The 17,120-nt window shown below is 52.5% G+C and overlaps 4 protein-coding genes across 4 annotated transcripts; 1 reads left to right on the top strand and 3 right to left on the bottom strand.

The window, feature by feature from the left end:
- Window positions 1-487: 487 nt before the first annotated feature.
- Window positions 488-1,690, bottom strand: J4E82_007624 (uncharacterized protein; the record flags this gene model as incomplete). The annotated part of the gene is made up of 4 exons (XM_051733868.1): window positions 488-630; window positions 683-1,391; window positions 1,441-1,513; window positions 1,569-1,690. The coding sequence occupies 4 exons, from the start codon at window positions 1,688-1,690 to the stop codon at window positions 488-490; spliced, it is 1,047 nt and encodes a 348-aa protein (XP_051586393.1).
- A 1,122-nt stretch (window positions 1,691-2,812) lies between these two features.
- On the bottom strand, window positions 2,813-6,061 carry KGD1 (2-oxoglutarate dehydrogenase E1 component; the record flags this gene model as incomplete). Its single annotated transcript, XM_051733867.1, has 3 exons — window positions 2,813-3,728; window positions 3,780-5,821; window positions 5,885-6,061. 3 exons carry the CDS (start codon window positions 6,059-6,061, stop codon window positions 2,813-2,815), a joined length of 3,135 nt encoding a protein of 1,044 aa, XP_051586392.1.
- A 794-nt stretch (window positions 6,062-6,855) lies between these two features.
- J4E82_007622 (uncharacterized protein) lies at window positions 6,856-8,869 on the top strand (the record flags this gene model as incomplete). The annotated part of the gene is made up of 2 exons (XM_051733866.1): window positions 6,856-6,994; window positions 7,047-8,869. 2 exons carry the CDS (start codon window positions 6,856-6,858, stop codon window positions 8,867-8,869), a joined length of 1,962 nt encoding a protein of 653 aa, XP_051586391.1.
- A 1,456-nt stretch (window positions 8,870-10,325) lies between these two features.
- J4E82_007621 (uncharacterized protein) lies at window positions 10,326-10,734 on the bottom strand (the record flags this gene model as incomplete). Its single annotated transcript, XM_051733865.1, has 2 exons — window positions 10,326-10,589; window positions 10,645-10,734. 2 exons carry the CDS (start codon window positions 10,732-10,734, stop codon window positions 10,326-10,328), a joined length of 354 nt encoding a protein of 117 aa, XP_051586390.1.
- Between the last annotated feature and the right edge of the window lie 6,386 nt (window positions 10,735-17,120).

The following is a 17,120-nucleotide window of genomic DNA, read 5'->3' as shown; positions in this document are numbered from 1 at the left end:
TGCGCAAACAGTATGATACCTCACGAGCAGCTTTACGATACCAAGCTGGCTCTCAATGTTCGGGTTTTCGGCGTCTCGATAATTCATGGTAGATGTTATGGTGGGTGTGAGAGTGGATACGATTACGATGGGAGCATCTGGTACACACTGGATAGCTTTGAGAGGAGATGTGGTATGTAAGATCTTAGGCATGTAGTCGATACTCCTAATAGATCTTATGATATTCAGGACTGGCCCTTTGACACGCTGTGATGTTTTTTACTCGTTCTTGTAAAATGTTTGTTCTTAGTATCCCTAGCAGAGTGTTGATTGTTCTTGTAGCGAACACGACAAGAAGAGTGTAAAATCAGGTTAAAGTTGGTATCGTCATTCAATAATACTATATATGTTGATGGAGAATGTGGAACCTTGACCAGCAAGTATCTGTTCATATCCCAGTAATAGCCCAATGGTACGCTATTTTACGCTCCAAGTCAACCACGGACGCCTATTTCTTGTAGTTCTTGTGCGCATCGATAACCTTTTGGACTTCGCCTTCTGAACCCAAGAAGATACCCGATCGGTCGTGGATGTGTTCGGGAACGACTTCGAGCATACGGTCCATCTTGCTGTTTACTGCCAAACCGCCAGCTGTACACGTGTTAGCAAGAGTGAATCAATATGTGATTAAAATAGGACATACCGTTTTCGAAAACCATGGCCATGGGGGCGCATTCGTAGAGAATACGCAACTTGCCCTTGGGAGTCTTCTTATCCGCGGGGTAAGCAAAGATACCGCCGTACAATAGTGTTCGGTATGCGTCTGCAACCATGGATCCAATGTATCGTGCGCTGTATGGCTTGCCACCCTCTTGTGGGTTCTTGAGGCTTTCACACCAAGCCTTGACAGGCTCTTCCCAGTACAAGCTGTTACCCTCGTTGACTGAGTAGATGGACCTGGTCTTGGGGACCCTCATGTCGGGATGTGTGAGGATGAACTCGCCAAATGCAGTGTCGAGTGTGAAGCCGTTGACGTTTCCGCCCTTCATTGTGAGGACCAGCTGAGCAGAGGCGCCGTACATAGTGAAACCTGAAGCGACCATCTCGGTGCCAGGTAGGAGCATGTCCTCCTTTGTGCCCTTGGCGCCCTCTGGCAGCTTGTATATCGCGAAAATTGTACCAACTGCGACACCGGCGTCAAGGTTGGAGGAACCGTCGATGGGGTCGCAGGCTACAGCGTAACGCGCGTTGGGGTACTCGTCGAAGACAATCGCTTCTTCTTGCTCTTCAGAAATCAGGAGGCGCACGCGACCTGAGGAGCGCATGGCGGTGATGAAGAGCTCATCTCCGATTACGTCGAGCTTCTTTTGGTCGTCACCTGTGGAGTTGGTCGCGCCTTGGAGACCAGTGAGCTATTCATGTTAGTCGCTGTTTCGTCTGGGAATGGTCGGGTTGGCTTACGTTGATTAATGTCGCTCTCCGGATGTAGTAGGCAATGCTCTTGAATGCAAATTGCAGTGCGTGGCATAGCAGTCTAGAAAGAATGGTTAGTCCTCTAATTTTGACGTTCTCTCGAAGCTTAAACTTACGTGAAATCTCCTGTCGCCTCGGCGTACTTGGTCTGCTCCTCGGTGAGGAATCGCGTAAGGGTGATAATGTCGGTGTTGATCTTCTCCTGCGCTGGGCCTCCCTCGTTACTGTTGGAAGCCATTTTGTGAGATGTTTGAGATGTTCAATGTAAAATGCGTGAAAGTAAGGGATGGCGAAGCTACAATGGCAAGTTGGTATCAACGGGGAAGGGAAGATGGGAAAGAGTATGGGGAATGGGGAAGTTTGGAGAGAGGGATGGTGAAAAGCTATCAAGGTCGAGTCCAGCAAAAAGCGGAGCGCAGTATCGTTATGAAGTCAGGGTGGGTAGAGTCGGGCAGGCGGACCACACTTCTGTGCTATTTGTTTGGCAGGCGCTGGGAGCTATAGCCCTCGGCAACTGGTCGGACATCATAGGCAACTCACGATACTTCAGCCGGGCGGTCTCAGCCACAGTTACTCCGGATCAAGGCCGAATTTCGTGGGAAATTTCCCGAGCTTGATGCTCGACACGGTCTGGCCATGGGCGAAAATACATGGCTCGAGTCGTGTGCGGAAATTGACGCGCTTTGTTGCGGGAGCGCGTGGTTGTCAAGCTATGATGCAGGTGCGGAGACGGAAAAGTGGAGGGGCACGTCCGCCAGGAGGGGATGGCGGGGCTCTATCCCACACTGACGTCTGCCCGACTTTTTCCGGACCGCGGACATAGAGCCATCACGATCCCACGCCCCGTGAGCCTCAATTCCTCAACGCCTTCCAACCTCCAATACCGTGCCTTTCTGTATGAGCGTAATGTCATCAACATGGCGATTCCCACTGGCGGAAGAATTTCTCGACGTGGCATTGCCCAAGTATGAGCAGATAACTCTGGCTTTGGTCTGCTCCGGCGCGTCCTAGAATGCCAATTGCAAGTTCACGATGCATAAGCTGTGCCGGCACATATGAAGCCTCTATCAACGCCAAAACCACGCATAGCACTCGGGCTACCTATCACCGAGCTACACGGCTTGATACGAACATCTTTGTAGTCACAGCACAACATTTACAAGTCAAAACGATAAGAGAAAATCCGGCTTTTATACTACACGCCATAAACATACATTCGTTGTGATCAAAAATGTACAGCTGAACAGCCCTATGAAGTCCAGCTACCTAAAACCCACTCCAAGCTAATTCCATCGCAGAAATGGGAATAGAGTAATGCAATTAATGATGATTTTTCCCTCCTGTAAGCTCAAGAGCGCTTCTACTCGCTCTTCAGCTTGTCCTGCTTGACCGTGAAGGCCATGTCTAGCAGAGCCTTCTCCTCGTTCTTGTGAGACACCTTGAGTCCAGTTGCTACAGATGCACTAGGGTTGCGTCCAGCGTACATGACGTGTCGTCTGTTGTGGTGCTCGGTCTGGTTGAGGAGCGTCTCGATTCTGGGCTGTGTAAAGCTCCAGGCACCGGCGTTAAGGGGCTCCTCCTGGCACCAGATGATGTTCTGCGCGTTGGGGTACGAGTCGAGGTTGTCCTTCAGTTGCTGCCATGGGAAGGGGTTAAGTTGCTCGATACGGGTAATGGCAACATCCTTCTCGCCGCGTGCTTCACGCTCCTTGACAAGCGCAGCGTACACCTGACCTGTGCAGAGGATGACACGGTTGATGCCCTCGTGCGACTCAATCTCTCCAGTAGCGTGCGCAGGGTCTTCGATGATCCACTGGAAGTGCGAGTCACCAGTGAACTCCTCAATGCTAGAGCGAGCGAGCGGGTGGCGGAGTAGCGACTTGGAGAAGAACAAGATAAGAGGCTTGCGGAACTGGCGGTTCATTTGACGACGAAGGAGATGGAAGAGGTTGGACGGCTTCGTTGTGTAGGCAATCTGGATGTTACAGTCCTGGTGCTGGCGGTCAAGCTTGTCAGGGGACGGGAAGATACGGGGATCCTCGTTGCAGAGCTGCAAGTAGCGCTCCATACGTCCTGACGAGTGTTCAGGACCTTGACCATCGTAACCGTGCGGCAAGCTCATGACGAGACCGGAACGCTGAAGCCACTTGACTTCACCAGAGGCAATGAACTGATCGATGATAACCTGGGCAGTGTTGGCAAAGTCACCAAACTGAGCCTCCCACATGACGAGGGCGTTGGGTGAAGACAAGGAGTAACCGTATTCGAAGCCAAGCCTACAATTGATTAGTCAAGCCAAGACATAAAAAGGACGAAATGTGACTTACACTCCGTATTCGCTAAGAGAAGAGTTAGAGATGGTGAAGGTGGCCTGGTCCTCGCTGAGGTTCTGAAGAGGGGTGTAGGTCTTCTCAGTCTCCTGGTCGTGGAGCACAGCGTGGCGCTGGGAGAAGGTTCCACGCTCGACATCTTGTCCAGAAACACGAACGTGATGGCCTTCCATGCACAAACTTCCAAATGCCAACGCTTCCGCAGTAGCCATGTCGATGTTCTTGCCGTCCATGACAGTCTTGGTGCGGCCAGCCAAAATACGCTTCAAGTTCTTGTGCACATTGAAGTCCTCTGGTGCACCGCCAATCTTCTCTGCGATGTGCTGCAATTGAGTTTCCTCAATGGCAGTTGGCAGATGGGGCAGAACCTCTTCTGCGAGTTCCTTGGGCGACTTGAAGCCGTTCCAGGCCGAAGTAAGCCACTCCTTGGAGTTTGGTACGTAGTCCTTGCTGCGGTTGAAGCTCTCGTCTAGCATACCCCAGACCCAAGCCTTGTGCTCGTCAATGTCCTCCTTGGTGAAGGTCTTCTCGTCGAGCAACTTCTTGGTGTAGATGTCTAGTGTTTGAGGCTGTTCCGAGATCTTCTTGTACATCAGAGGCTGGGTGAAGAAAGGCTGGTCAGTCTCGTTGTGACCCTGCTTTCGGTAGCAGACCATGTCGATTACTACATCCTTCTTGAACTCAGCACGGAAGTCGGCAGCCAGCTGGCAGACGAAGTTGAGAGCCTCGACGTCGTCACCGTTGACGTGGAAGACAGGTGCGTCAATGGCCTTGGCAATGTCCGAACAGTATGGAGTAGAGCGAGAGAACCTAGGATCCGTAGTGAAACCAATCTGGTTGTTGACAATAATGTGGATGGTTCCGCCGGTGTGGTAGCTGGGCAGCTGGTGGAAACCCATGGTCTCATACACTATACCTTGACCAGCGAAAGCGGCGTCACCGTGGAGGAGCATACCCATGGCGCTGGAAGCCTCCTTCTCGTCGTTGTTGTAGTGGAGGATGGCGCGGGTCTTGCCCAGCACAACGGGGTCTTCAGCTTCAAGATGGGACGGGTTGGCGACAAGAGACAACTGCACACGCTTTCCGGATGGCGTAGGACGCTCGAAGTTCATACCCAAGTGGTACTTGACATCACCAGAGCCCTCTTCGTTGGCTTCGGCAGTACCGGCAAACTCACTGAAGATGGACTCGTTGGGCTTCCTGACGACGTTGGAGAGCACGTTGAGACGTCCACGATGCGGCATACCAATGACGATGTCCTTGACGCCGAAGTCGACACTTCGGTCGATGAGGGCCTTCATTCCAGGAATCAAACTCTCGCCTCCTTCAAGACCAAATCGCTTGTCGTTGGGGTACTTGGTGGCCAGGAAAGCCTCAAAGTTGGTTCCCCAGATCAAGCGGTCCAAGATGCGGCGCTTCTCGTCGACAGAGTACTTGAAGGGTGTGGGGACCTCGATGCGCTCACGGAGCCAGTCGCACTGCTCCCTGTCGGGAATGTGGATGTATTCGATACCGTAGGAGCCGCAGTAGAGGCGTTCGCAGGCCTCGATGATCTCCTTCAACTTCATCTTCTTGCGGGTCTCGGTCTTGAAGCGCGGTAGGATACCCGGGCCTAGTTCAATCTCCTGTTCCAGGTCCTTTTCGGTGAAGTTGTAGTGGGAAAGCTCAAGCTCGCGCGGCTTGCTGTATCCAAACTGCTCTGCCTCTGAGCGGATGCCCAGCGGGTCAATCTTGGCCTTGTGGTGACCACGAGCCTGGTACGCTCGCACAAGCAATTGGACCTTGAGATGGTTCATAACGTCGGTACCTTCGGCGGAAGCCATGCCCATTCCGGGCTTGTGAGCAGCGCCGCCCTGGGGCGAGCTCATGATGTTGGGCGGCGGTTGGAAGGCTTGCGACACGGGCATGTCGCCGGACTCCATGTTGTGGAAGTAGACCTGCCATGAGTAGTGAACGCTGGCGGGGTCCTGCTTCCACTGCATGTACATGGCATCGATGTAGTTGGCCGTGTTGCCCTGGAGGAACGAGTCGTTGGGGTCCTATGCCGTCATTGTTAGCTATGGGGTCGAAGAGTTTGAAGGCGGCGCTGGAGAGGTACGCACAACGCCCTTGTTGGTGTCTTCGGACGACACGGCATACCCGCGGCGCTGCGTCAGCGCAAGCGGCCTGCGACATGTCGAGATGGCGTTTCGTGATGGCTGTGCGAGGCTCGAGAAGGTTGCTCTCGCCGGGGCGCACTGGAGCGAGCGGGAGCACTGGCGCAGGGTGTTGCGCAACATGACGGGATTAGAATAACAAAGCGGAGGTGGGGAGGGGTGGCATCCAAGCGGACGACGATAGACAGAAGAATGCTTCTGCAGTAGCAATGGGCAGTAGAAGTTGACGCAGCCCAGCACATGCGAAGGCCCCGTGTTCCGGCCTAGCGCACTATAATGGATCGAGCGCACTTCCGACCGGTCACCACGTCAAATGCCTCAAACACCATATAATTCACGCCTCGTTTCGAGTCTTGAAACATTCGCATTGTAGTCGCCTAGCAACGTTGCGCGTCTGGTACGCTGCATCTGCCTGCCCGTTGCCATGCTCGGCTGGTCACAGCGGCACTGCACACAGCGAATCGAAGGCTCATTGAATGTTCTCGCAACACCAGCCAATAGCAGTGCAGGCCTTATGTAAGGCGGAAGTGGTGCCCGCTGCAGCTTTGCACGAGGAAGCAGCCTCTGACGTTGGGAGGCACGGATACATATCCGCTGCGCCTGAGGTGTGTTACCTCTCTTGGCTGATGCGGGCTGTGTTTCCTGCAAAGACGCCCTGGTGCTGGCAGAGTAGCATTGGGGAGTGATGTGCGTTTTGATGTAGTCGTTGCAGTCTCCAGAGCTCCGAATAAACTTTTAAGCCGCGTGCCGATTACAGCGGGCGGCATTCGTCATCCATGGATGCCTGCCTGGGCGATGGGTGATGCGTAGTCACGTGCAGCGCGTGAATCTGGGGAAGCCACGACTGGCTAGTACCGCCGCATCGCGTCAGCCTCAAAGAATCACTGATCGCCGCGACCCATCTCCCCTCCACCAACATGGCCGACGCTGCTGCCCAGTACAAGAAGCAGGATGGCAGAGTCTCTGTGTCTGCTGATGGCAAGACGGTGTCGTGGAAGTCGTCGGCGGCCAGTAATGCGCATCCTCCGCTGTCCATAGCCATAGCAGACATTGGGAGTACGTCTTGGTTTCCATATCAACACATTTTCACATGGCTGACGCTGCGTAGATCTCCAACAGACACCTGCGACCTCTGCAAAAGCCTCCATCAAGATTGTTGTACCAGAGCCCGCTCCACAAGCCGGGAACCATACCCTCACCTTTACCTCCGGCGCCGCTCGCGACGATCAGCAGAACATAACCGGTCTATTGCGCAAATGGATCGAGGCTTCGAAGCAACAGGCTGCTCCAGCCCCAGCTCCTGCTGCTGGTGCTGGAGAGGGAGGGGACGGCGGCGCATCAGCTGCAATGGCCATGGCTCAGACCGTGACAGCTGGCGGCAAAGACAACGAAGAAAACTACGACGATGCGAAGCTGCTCGCTGATACATCACTCCAGATGTCGCTACTCAATTCGAGCCCAGCGCTTCGACAACGCTTCGACCGAGCGCTCGCGGAGAAGCCTGATTCCGTTGGCGTATTACAGTTCTCTATGCAATTCTGGTCTACTCGCGTGCACATGTTGAGATCACACGCAACGGAAAGATCGCAGTCTACTGGAACCTACAACGTGCTTTCTGTCATCAAGTCAAAGTCGGTCAACGGCACTCTCATGCTGAGCTTGACCAAAGAGCAGATTGAGCTGTTATTCAGACAGCATCCGGTTGTGCAAAAAGCCTACAACGAGAACGTACCCCAGCTGAGCGAGGGTGACTTTTGGGAGAGATTCTTTCACAGTCGCTTGATGAAAAAGCTCAAGGGAGAGCGCATCCAAGAAAAGGACGTGCTTGATCCCAAGCTTGACAAATACCTGACTTATGATGAGACGATGGACAACCAGGATCTGCTCGCCGCCTCAATTCCCAACTTCATCAACATCGAGGCAAATGAGAACAACCACAGCCAGAAACAAGGCAACCGGCCCGACTTCACCATGAACCCGACCAACTACGAGAAAGCACCCATTCTCCGAGTCTTGAATCGCATGAGCGAGAAGATGATGAAGGAAGTGCCACCCTCAGACTCAAGTCGGCATGGACCTGCCGGGTTGGATGAAGAGACATACAAAGAACTGCAGTTGCGGGACCTACAGCGTGCAGATGATGACAACAGAGTCGTTCTTCGGGTACAAGACCAGAGTAGATTCTTCTCTGCCGGTCAGAGCGTGCATACCTCTACTAGTGCTGCGACTTACACAAAACGTACTCCTGCACAGGCTCTTTCGACGTTGCAGCAGGATCTTCGCAAGTTTAGCAGTGACGACGGCAAGGTCTTGAGCGTTGACCTCCACTCTACAATCGACATCGATGATGAAAGCAGTAGCGATGAAGAGGGGTCTGCTCCAAAGAAGACCAAGGTTGGTAGCAAATCAGCCCGAAGCGCAGCCTCTTCGCAAATTATAGCGGCTGTCAAGAAACGACATTTGCACAACGATGACTATTCCTCGTCCAAGTCTATCCCCACGAGCGAGCGAGCGAAGGAGCTCCATGTCTCCGAGGCTGTTCTTGACAACCTCACCATGACCCACAACACAACGGTTGAATTCCTACACTACTTCTGGTCTGTATTCTACTCAGGGGACCCAGACCGCGCGAACGAGATTGCGCGTCTTATCGAGACGCTAGACAAGTCGCTCGATCGTATCAAGGCGGTGGCTGATATGGCAGAGGCCGACCGCGCAGCCAGGATTGAGCATGCCCGGAAAGAAAATGAGTTTGCTAACCAGCGAGAGAGGAAGAAGAGGAAGTTTGATCCCGAGGCCATCAGAGGAGGAGCCAAGGCTGTCAACCAGATCGTGGACCCCTTGCTTCGAGCGATCGACGCGGCGCGGAGTCAGTATCAGAAGGCTCTTCAAGAACAAGTCGCACGTAGTACGGCGAACGCGGCTGTTTGATTGCATGTACAGGTTGTACTTATTGGAGACTGCAAATCTTTCTATTTCTGCATAGCGAAGGCGTTTGGAAACCCGGGCTGGTGTCGATCAACTAAATATTTTCGTCAGAAATCGTCACCCACCCTTCGACCTACATGTGCTTTCCCAAAGCGCCTATACTTCCGCGGTTAAATATCATGCAATCTGGTCGCTGGTTGTGTCAAAAGTTTCGAATCATGGCTGTCACAATGTGCCGGTATTATTATAAACAGTTTTAGTACGCGATCAATTCGAATTGCGGCGAAAGTTGTGTGAATGTTATTTTAGGCCTCCAGTAAAGTTGGTTCATTTGACAAATACTATCTGCGGCTCAAGTGATGTTGGGAGTGCCGATGCCCACCTAACAGCCATCTACGTCGGCTACTGCGCGAACCTGTAATGATCGACATGGGTTGCACGAAAATGGTCAGCCCATGACTAGGATCACGGAAAATGAAGCTACAAGCTACAAAATGTCGGTATGATCAATGCTTTATTAGGTTTACACACCTGAAGAGGCGAAATTGTTCAGATTCTCTATCTTCTTGTAAGTAGTTGTTAAACCCCGCCTCCGCTATGTTATGCTTCCTTGGTCTCGATCGCGCGACCTCATCACAAGAGCTCAGATCTGACGGCTCATCCCGCCTGCCAAAACGAACTGCTTCCTACTAGTCCGGACTGCTACGGCATTGGACCCCTGATCCAGAATCCTACCCCACTTGTCCCGTAACTCGACCATAGATATATTCTTGGAGGAACCTCACTCTTACTTCGTACCTCTGCAGTGTCAATGGGCGCAGCTGGACCGCGGAAGTCTCAAGGAATCGATTTGTGATGTGAGGATATTGCGTGTGTATGAAGGGATTGCAAAAAAACAACAGAGGACGTCATCATCAATCTCAGAGAGGCAGGACCGACTGTAACCAACAGCGATCGAAATCGGGGTGAACGTCTGTGGAAACGAATGACACCGAAATATCGAATGGGGGATATACGTCAAGTATTAAAAGCCGAAAGAGGAAAACAAGCACGGGAAGCATTCACCGAAGAGTAAACAAGTTCTCTGAGTGAACCGAAACCGCAACACCTACATCGCCCAACATGAGCAAAACCTACGAGACAATCTCAACATCTACAACAAGAGATGCCGTCGCAGATAGAATTGCTTCTGTCGTCGGAAGTCGCCACGGCCACAAGCGGAAAGTTTGTGTCGGTCACCCTCGATAATAGTCGCGCGCTGGATCATAGTATAGCTGCGTTCCTACCATGTGTCAGTGGATGCAACATGGGTTTGAAGTTACGGATCCCTTTAGAGAAGTGCAGCACACTTACCGCCGTTATTTGATCCAACCCCACCTGGCGCGGCCCTTTCCCTTGGTCGGTTATCCCTGTGTAAATGATGAGCGTTGTTCTAGTTCATACGACGGCCTTCATCGACCTACCTGTAGCGGAAACTATGCCAGAGGTACCACCTTGCAACCCAGTTCTCTTCATTGACCTGGGTCCAGTAACGACCCATGTCATAATATGGTCTCGTCTCGGCGCAAGCATCGCGGACAATCTTCAGAATCTCCGAATGCTTTGCAGTTTCCGATATCTCGTCCCATCTATATGGCTCTGCCACGGAAGGGTCAGCTCTAGACTGCTCGGTCAGGCTGCGGTAATTCGAGCTCAAAGCGTTTCGAGCAAACACGGCTTCGTTCTATGTCCGACATAAGGGTCAGCGGAAAGCTCTCGAACATCGGTTTGAGACTTACGAGTAGCAGTTTGTGTGTATGTTCGTTCAGCCCAAGTCGAGCGCAGATGGCACTCTTGTCGGCGCTTTGGGGAAGAGGAGGCAGGGTCATGTTCAAGCAACGTTCCCTAAAAGGATCGTTTATCACACCAGCGATACGAAGGTGACTGTTGAGTCTCGAACAGATCCGAACAGGTATGAGAGAAATGGGGTTATACTCCCTTTGTCTTTATATCTCAACTCGAGATCCTTGAAGGCCGGCAGATCTTCTGGAGTTGCCGTCATGTGACAACAGAGGTCCATTGTCTTTCCATCCCGCTGTGACACGGCGCATACGCCACAGCACGAGACAATTCAGATCCCATTTGAAGGATACCGACTAATACCACCACTACTCGTCCGGCCGAGGCGCCATTCCATAATGGTGGCTTGATATGCAGCTAGCGAATCCTGGGTGTCATGCTTGGTCAACACCGATCTATTGACGTGGATGGGGTGTATCACCTGGCTCTCGCGTATCCCAATGTGCAGCAACGGGAGGTGTATGCGTTAGAGGCTATTACCCTGATTTGCTGCAAGGACATCGCTCCAGATCCATGGGATGTGCAGTGCTTTCACACTGGCCTGTAGATCTCTCCACATCATCATACCGTCCTGTTGGCGCTAGCTAGATCGGCGGTAGCTTTTCCTAGCCTGACGAACAAAACAACATCCGCAATGCAATTATCGGCCCGCTAACTCGAAGGCCTAATGCAGTCCCGAAGCCCAGTTCGACGGACTTGAGCGCTGGTCAGATATGAGTACGACAAGCATTTACTGCTGGGAGAGAGATGACTGCATCGAAGACTTTTCGGGTCCAACGTATACTAGCCACAAGCGAAATGCACGATTACACGGCTCACCACATGGCGTTTTCAGCGTTTTCAGCGGATTTCGGCTCGTCACGAGTAGCAGCTGCGAATCGCTGACGCTGGTCCAGGTTGACGTCCCTTGAAGCTGGGGTGGATTGGAGACAACACGTGGGTTCAAGTCAACACGGGCCGACCTGAGTCATGTCTTCTCACAGGAATGATGTGTCAGTTCATGTGTACAGATCAGCAAACCACAACCTATTTGAGGGAGCCAAGTAGGGGTATACTTGCAGCATGTCTAAACTCCAAGCCCCTGCGAGCAAAATGGGCGCCGCATCCGTACCCAGCCATACAAGGTAAGGATCGTCGTCAAGTCTAGGTCAACGGGCAGTGCTCTCAAGCAACCAATGAAACCAAGTCTAGGGCGTCTCGAGGTGCCAAAGAACAGTCACGGCTGAGGCGTCCAAACCGTTGTAGCGACATTAAATCAACGGACATGAGCAACCCTGCTATCGTCTATTCGAAACTCAAGGTATGTAGTTTGTTTGGGGTGGTTCATATGGTTGACGCATATGGCAGATTCACCAGCTTCTAGAAACAATCGAAGATCTCGCTGTGCCGACTAACTTCACCCATCCCTAGTGTTAGCCAAGCCGGTGTGAATACGATACTCCAGCGTCAGCGCACGGATGCTTCCCGGTACCCCGTAAAGTGAACCTGCCGAAGTTTAACACCGGTCAGATACCTGATGAAGCTGCCCCTTGCGCAGAACTACTTCGTTGGCTAATAGGTTGACGTGCAGGGAAGTTTTTTTTCTTTCCTATTTTCGGTATGTTCAGCCTATACTATACCTACTAGATGCATTCGAAGCTGACGTATCGACTATCATCACTCTAGCGGTGATAGATGGCTTCCGCGGCGTCACTACACCCAACTTACTGGTGCAATCACCCTCCAGATTAGGAAATACTGTGACTCGATGGTCACCCCTGCATTTAAGTCTTATCAGAACATCGCTGGATTGCCCGAATCATTCACCAGGACTTTTGAAGGAATGTGAAGCTACAGGGAGGAGAGCATGTACCAACAGCCACATGTGCTCGGCACTTGACTTCACAACCATCACAGCCCTGGCACGCCCACGCTTTCCAGGTGAACCTTGTCAACATGCAATCCTGCCGCTGCACTAAGTTCTATAGTCTCTGTGGGTACTGCGTCAAACTAGTCTTTCACCAAGACGCTGCAGACGAGCCTAGAGGAAAGAGACCGTTTTGTCCGTTCAGGGACGGGCTGTATACATTACGAGCGGAGCGACCCACTTGTTCCCGTGGCCAGGTCCCTTGAAAGGTTTCGGATGCTTTTGCCGGTGTACGCTAGACCCTGAACGCGCAGCCTACTAAAGGGTAGCTTTGCAGGGACAGCCATTCAATCTTGGTCAACTGCGGAACTCTGAAGATGATATCAAGATCTTACTACTAAGTCTCGATCTTATCCTGTCATCGTTGGGTGGCACGCGTTACCGACAGATATGGGTTATGACCTCGCAGCGGCACTAACAGAGGACAGGGAAGCCTGGGGCCTAGAGTTTGCGTGGACGCGGGAGCAGCCACAGCACCGTAAGCAAACAAAAAGCGACGTGTTCACGGGAGGGTCCGACGTAGGGCCAAAAGGCAGGCAGTCTTGCTTTTGCATATCGTTACCAAAGCTAGGAAAACTCGTGGGTTTCCGAGCTGGGTGCAGGGAGCATTTTGATTGGATGACCTTCCGCATGTCGTCGCGTCAGATACCGCTTGCGCCTAGAAGGCACAGAAAACTGGACCGACATCTTAGGCTTACTGCGGTGGTCATACGACTGAAAGGGCTTGATTCGGCGAGTACTTCGCCCTTGGTGATGACATTTTTCCGCCATCTCCGAATGGTGAGTGAGCAGCCACGAAATACGACAGGGCGGTTGCGTAGGAACAGATCGCGGACGCTCCTGCCTAAACCATACAACCTCGGAGAGGGCGTTGTGGGATGTCTGCTGCTTCCTAGGATGCCTGTACAGCACAAACAAAGTTGCTGCTATCGGCAGGGTCCCACACTCATGCACATTATGATCTAGCATCGATCGGATCTCATCTTTGGCAATATATTCATGGCCTGACATGAGCATGACGCCTACCGCACATCCCCGGAACGCCAATTTACTGGATTGCAGCAACCGCCAGGAACCCGCATATGGTCCAGCTGCATCAGATCTGTCCGGAGCGAATGCGGATCCGCCATCTCGATCGATTCATGCCTCGCATCCGGATCCTTTCGCCTATTACAAGGCTTTCGTAGATACGAACTCCTCGCACCTTCGACCGCAATCGCAAGCACAAGGGGGCGACGGACATCGCGTTGCACAAGACCACGATGGTTACACCTGCCATGATATTTCCGGGGCTGGAGACGTGCAGCAGGATATGGACTACCAACAACAGGCCAGAGTTCGAGCCGTTCCCTACAATCTTGCCGTCCGGCTCGCAAATCGCTCCAATGGGGCGCCCTTGGCAACCATTGCGGAGCAGGGTTCTTACTCCACGCTAAACTCCCACGGCTCCCTCCTCAGTGTCGGTCGCTTACCTTCGCTGCGTGTGGTGGAAAATACCTCACCAACCCACGCCCCGAACAAACTTTCCCATACTTCAGAGCATCGTAATCTCCTGCGCGTCACAGAAGACACTCACCTTGAGCACGTGCTAGACGCACCAAGCAAAGGGTACGATGTGCCTTTGCGCAAGGATCCCAAAACCTCTCCCCGGGTTGATCATGCCGCTATACAACCTGCGTTAAGCACTATTCAGCCTTCGCAATCTACAGCGTATCAAATCGTCAGGAGAGACCCCGAAGCAAATTCCAGGGATGTAAAAAGCTTCTTTCGTGGCGTTGTACATAACGTTCGAGCTGCCTCGAGAACCCTGTCTAGATCGTCCTCGACGCAGGCTTCGCTCAATCAGCACCACGACGACCGGCCGGAGACGAGCGAGGATAGTCCATACAGCCATTTGTCCGCTTCTGACATGTCTCAACTGAGCGATGACAGACTTGACACGCCATATCGTATGCCCAGTGCATCTCAGTCCCTGAGCGCAACTAGAGTGTTGGCTCCCGTGGATCAGACCAGAAATGGGCAGATTTTCATGGTGGATCCTACATCTTCAGCTGATGCGATGCCGTCCTTACTCGATGCCAAAACGTATCCGCTGGAGTCGCAAAGTACGCTTGCAGCCGTAGCGCAACTACCACCACCTTCGGTTGTAGCTCGTTCGCGTGAATGGTCCCCTTCTGTGCGTCTTGTGCACCCAGAACCACGCGATGAAGCACCCAGAGGCCGTAGCGCTGAAGCACCAACGCTCTCAAACGAAAGCAGGAACACAATCTCAGCTGGACAGACGTTCTATGGCATCTCCACATCGAGTAACATCAGCCATTCGCTAATAGAGCATGAACGTGCGAGGGAAGCTAGTCGAAACACGAGTTTTTGTAGTACCATGTCCACATCCTATTCGGGAACAGTGGTGGGCGTTGATGTTGACCTTCAGCACGACTTTTCTCATCCAGTGCGCTCCTCGCGCCCGCCCACACCCATCGCGCCGGTATGGTTTACACCACAAATGGCCGAGCTAGAGAGGCAAGCTTCAATTTCCGAGTCTCCCCCTGATCCGAATCAAGTTCCCGAAGCGGTACCCCCGCGTTGCTCAATCACATCATCTGCGTTGACATCTTTACTACCAATAGCTGCTGCATCGGGTATCGTTCGCCCAAACTACGACACACCCAAGATTTCTTTCTTCTCTCCATCGGGTAATCTTATCCAGCCAGAAGGCAGCTCGACGCCTGGTACAACGAGCGCTTCAGGCCTTAGCGGTTTGCCCGTTGCAAACACATCGTACTGCGATAACAGAACCACATCCACGACCTATAGTGCCTTTCCTACAACGACATGGCTACCGCCTCCAAGGCCCTCATTAAGGCCAATGACCACGCCACCCACATCGTCGGCTCCGCTTCCTGCGCACTTACGGTTCCATCACAACTATAGACGTCCTGAGCGGTCGCAGATCGACTCTACAACCGGCTCCACAAAATGCTTCATTGTACCTGCTCCATCAGTCCATGGCTGTGACGGGATAGTGCTGACCGAGGGTCTTGCGCCTCACATTAAACCGCGTCATTCGTACGAAAAGAACAAGCCACGCCCGCAATACAAACGACGCAAGTCGGCCCGGTCCTTTGCCGAAGATCTCAGACACGAGGCCAGATTCCAGAGAGCCCGATTGATCACGGCTATTCTTGCGAGCTGCACATCGTCAGGAAAAGGACGGGTGATTTGCAAGCGAAAGGCTTCCAGCCGTAGAGCCGCAGCAACCGCCTCCGTTAGCATACCTCGGAATCGCGCCGGCGGGAATGTCACAGGTGCTAGGACGAAGCGGATTGATTCCCGTGAGACTACGAACAAACGCGACATAGGAGTCCTCGGTCCGCTAGCCGGACACACTCTACGCATCTGCTTTTGCCAGCCATTCGATGGCGCAGGAAAGTCGACACATACTGCAGCTACCGAAAACACTTGCATTGGCAAGAGCGATCACACAAGGAACATGCAGAGCCGGTCGAAGAAGGAAAGCCCTCGCACAGACACGAAGGAAGTGGAAGTCGATGCAGTATTACCCATTGCTCGGGTCGTCAGTGGAATTGAAAGGAAGATGGGCAACAATGTACACCAACGTACTGCGGTCCGCAAGGGGAAGACTCAATCGACCACCGGCACAAATCAGCACAGCAGGATGCGAAGTGATAGTGCCGTCAGTGTGGGTGTTGCGCTGAGGACCGCTACTGCGGGAGGCTAATCGTCCGACTATACCGGATCGGCAGTGACAGCTGCCACTGGTGTGGGTACAAGGCATGGTTCAGTACCAACATGATACGAAGCGAGTCTGTCACATCAGAAACGGGCAACGGGTTCGCTATAAAGGGTCTAGCTTCGCACGATGAATCTTCACTCGGTCGGTATGGTAAGGTAGAAAGGGCAATATCAGTATCCGTTTTTGGATACAACGGAAGTTTAATTACGAGATATGATTAGCGGTATTGTGCTAGCGCAAACGAGTGTGGACAGTATACTTGGAAGGGCAATAGTTGTGATCGACAATGTTACTTCTTTTCCTCAATGTGGGCATGGGGTTCTTCCACCAATGATGCTTTACTATTACTCAAAAGCAGGCTTTTCTGTCAACGGAAGACATGGGATTTTGGGATTGAAAATTTCCCCATGTGCTCGTCTGATCGGTAAGTTCGTGTGCGGCAAATGTCTGGGTAGTGAATGGGACAACGGGAGATCATCTTCTGCCAAGCGTAAAGAAAAGAAAAAGTTATATGCGATCGTCTTCTGGATCAGCCAAGGCATATCACACGGAAGGATAGCAAGCATGCATGCGTAGGATCAAAAGTTCGAGTGTTATTACCCGGTTTGTATCATGACCTCCCGCACTAACCGCGCGTCACACAGACCAATCTCATTCACTCGCGAGTTTTAGTGTAGGATTTCGTATCGAGTTCTAAGATCAAGAGAACCCGATATTGGTAGGACGGGACGAGACTTCTCTGCGCATGATCCTGC

This window comes from Alternaria postmessia, assembly GCF_024291825.1.
Source record: "Alternaria postmessia strain BMP 2775 chromosome Unknown scaffold_53, whole genome shotgun sequence".
In the NCBI taxonomy this organism is placed as follows: domain Eukaryota; kingdom Fungi; phylum Ascomycota; class Dothideomycetes; order Pleosporales; family Pleosporaceae; genus Alternaria; species Alternaria postmessia.
Note: the sequence above shows the minus strand (reverse complement) of the source record. Positions and strands in the feature narration are given on the sequence as shown.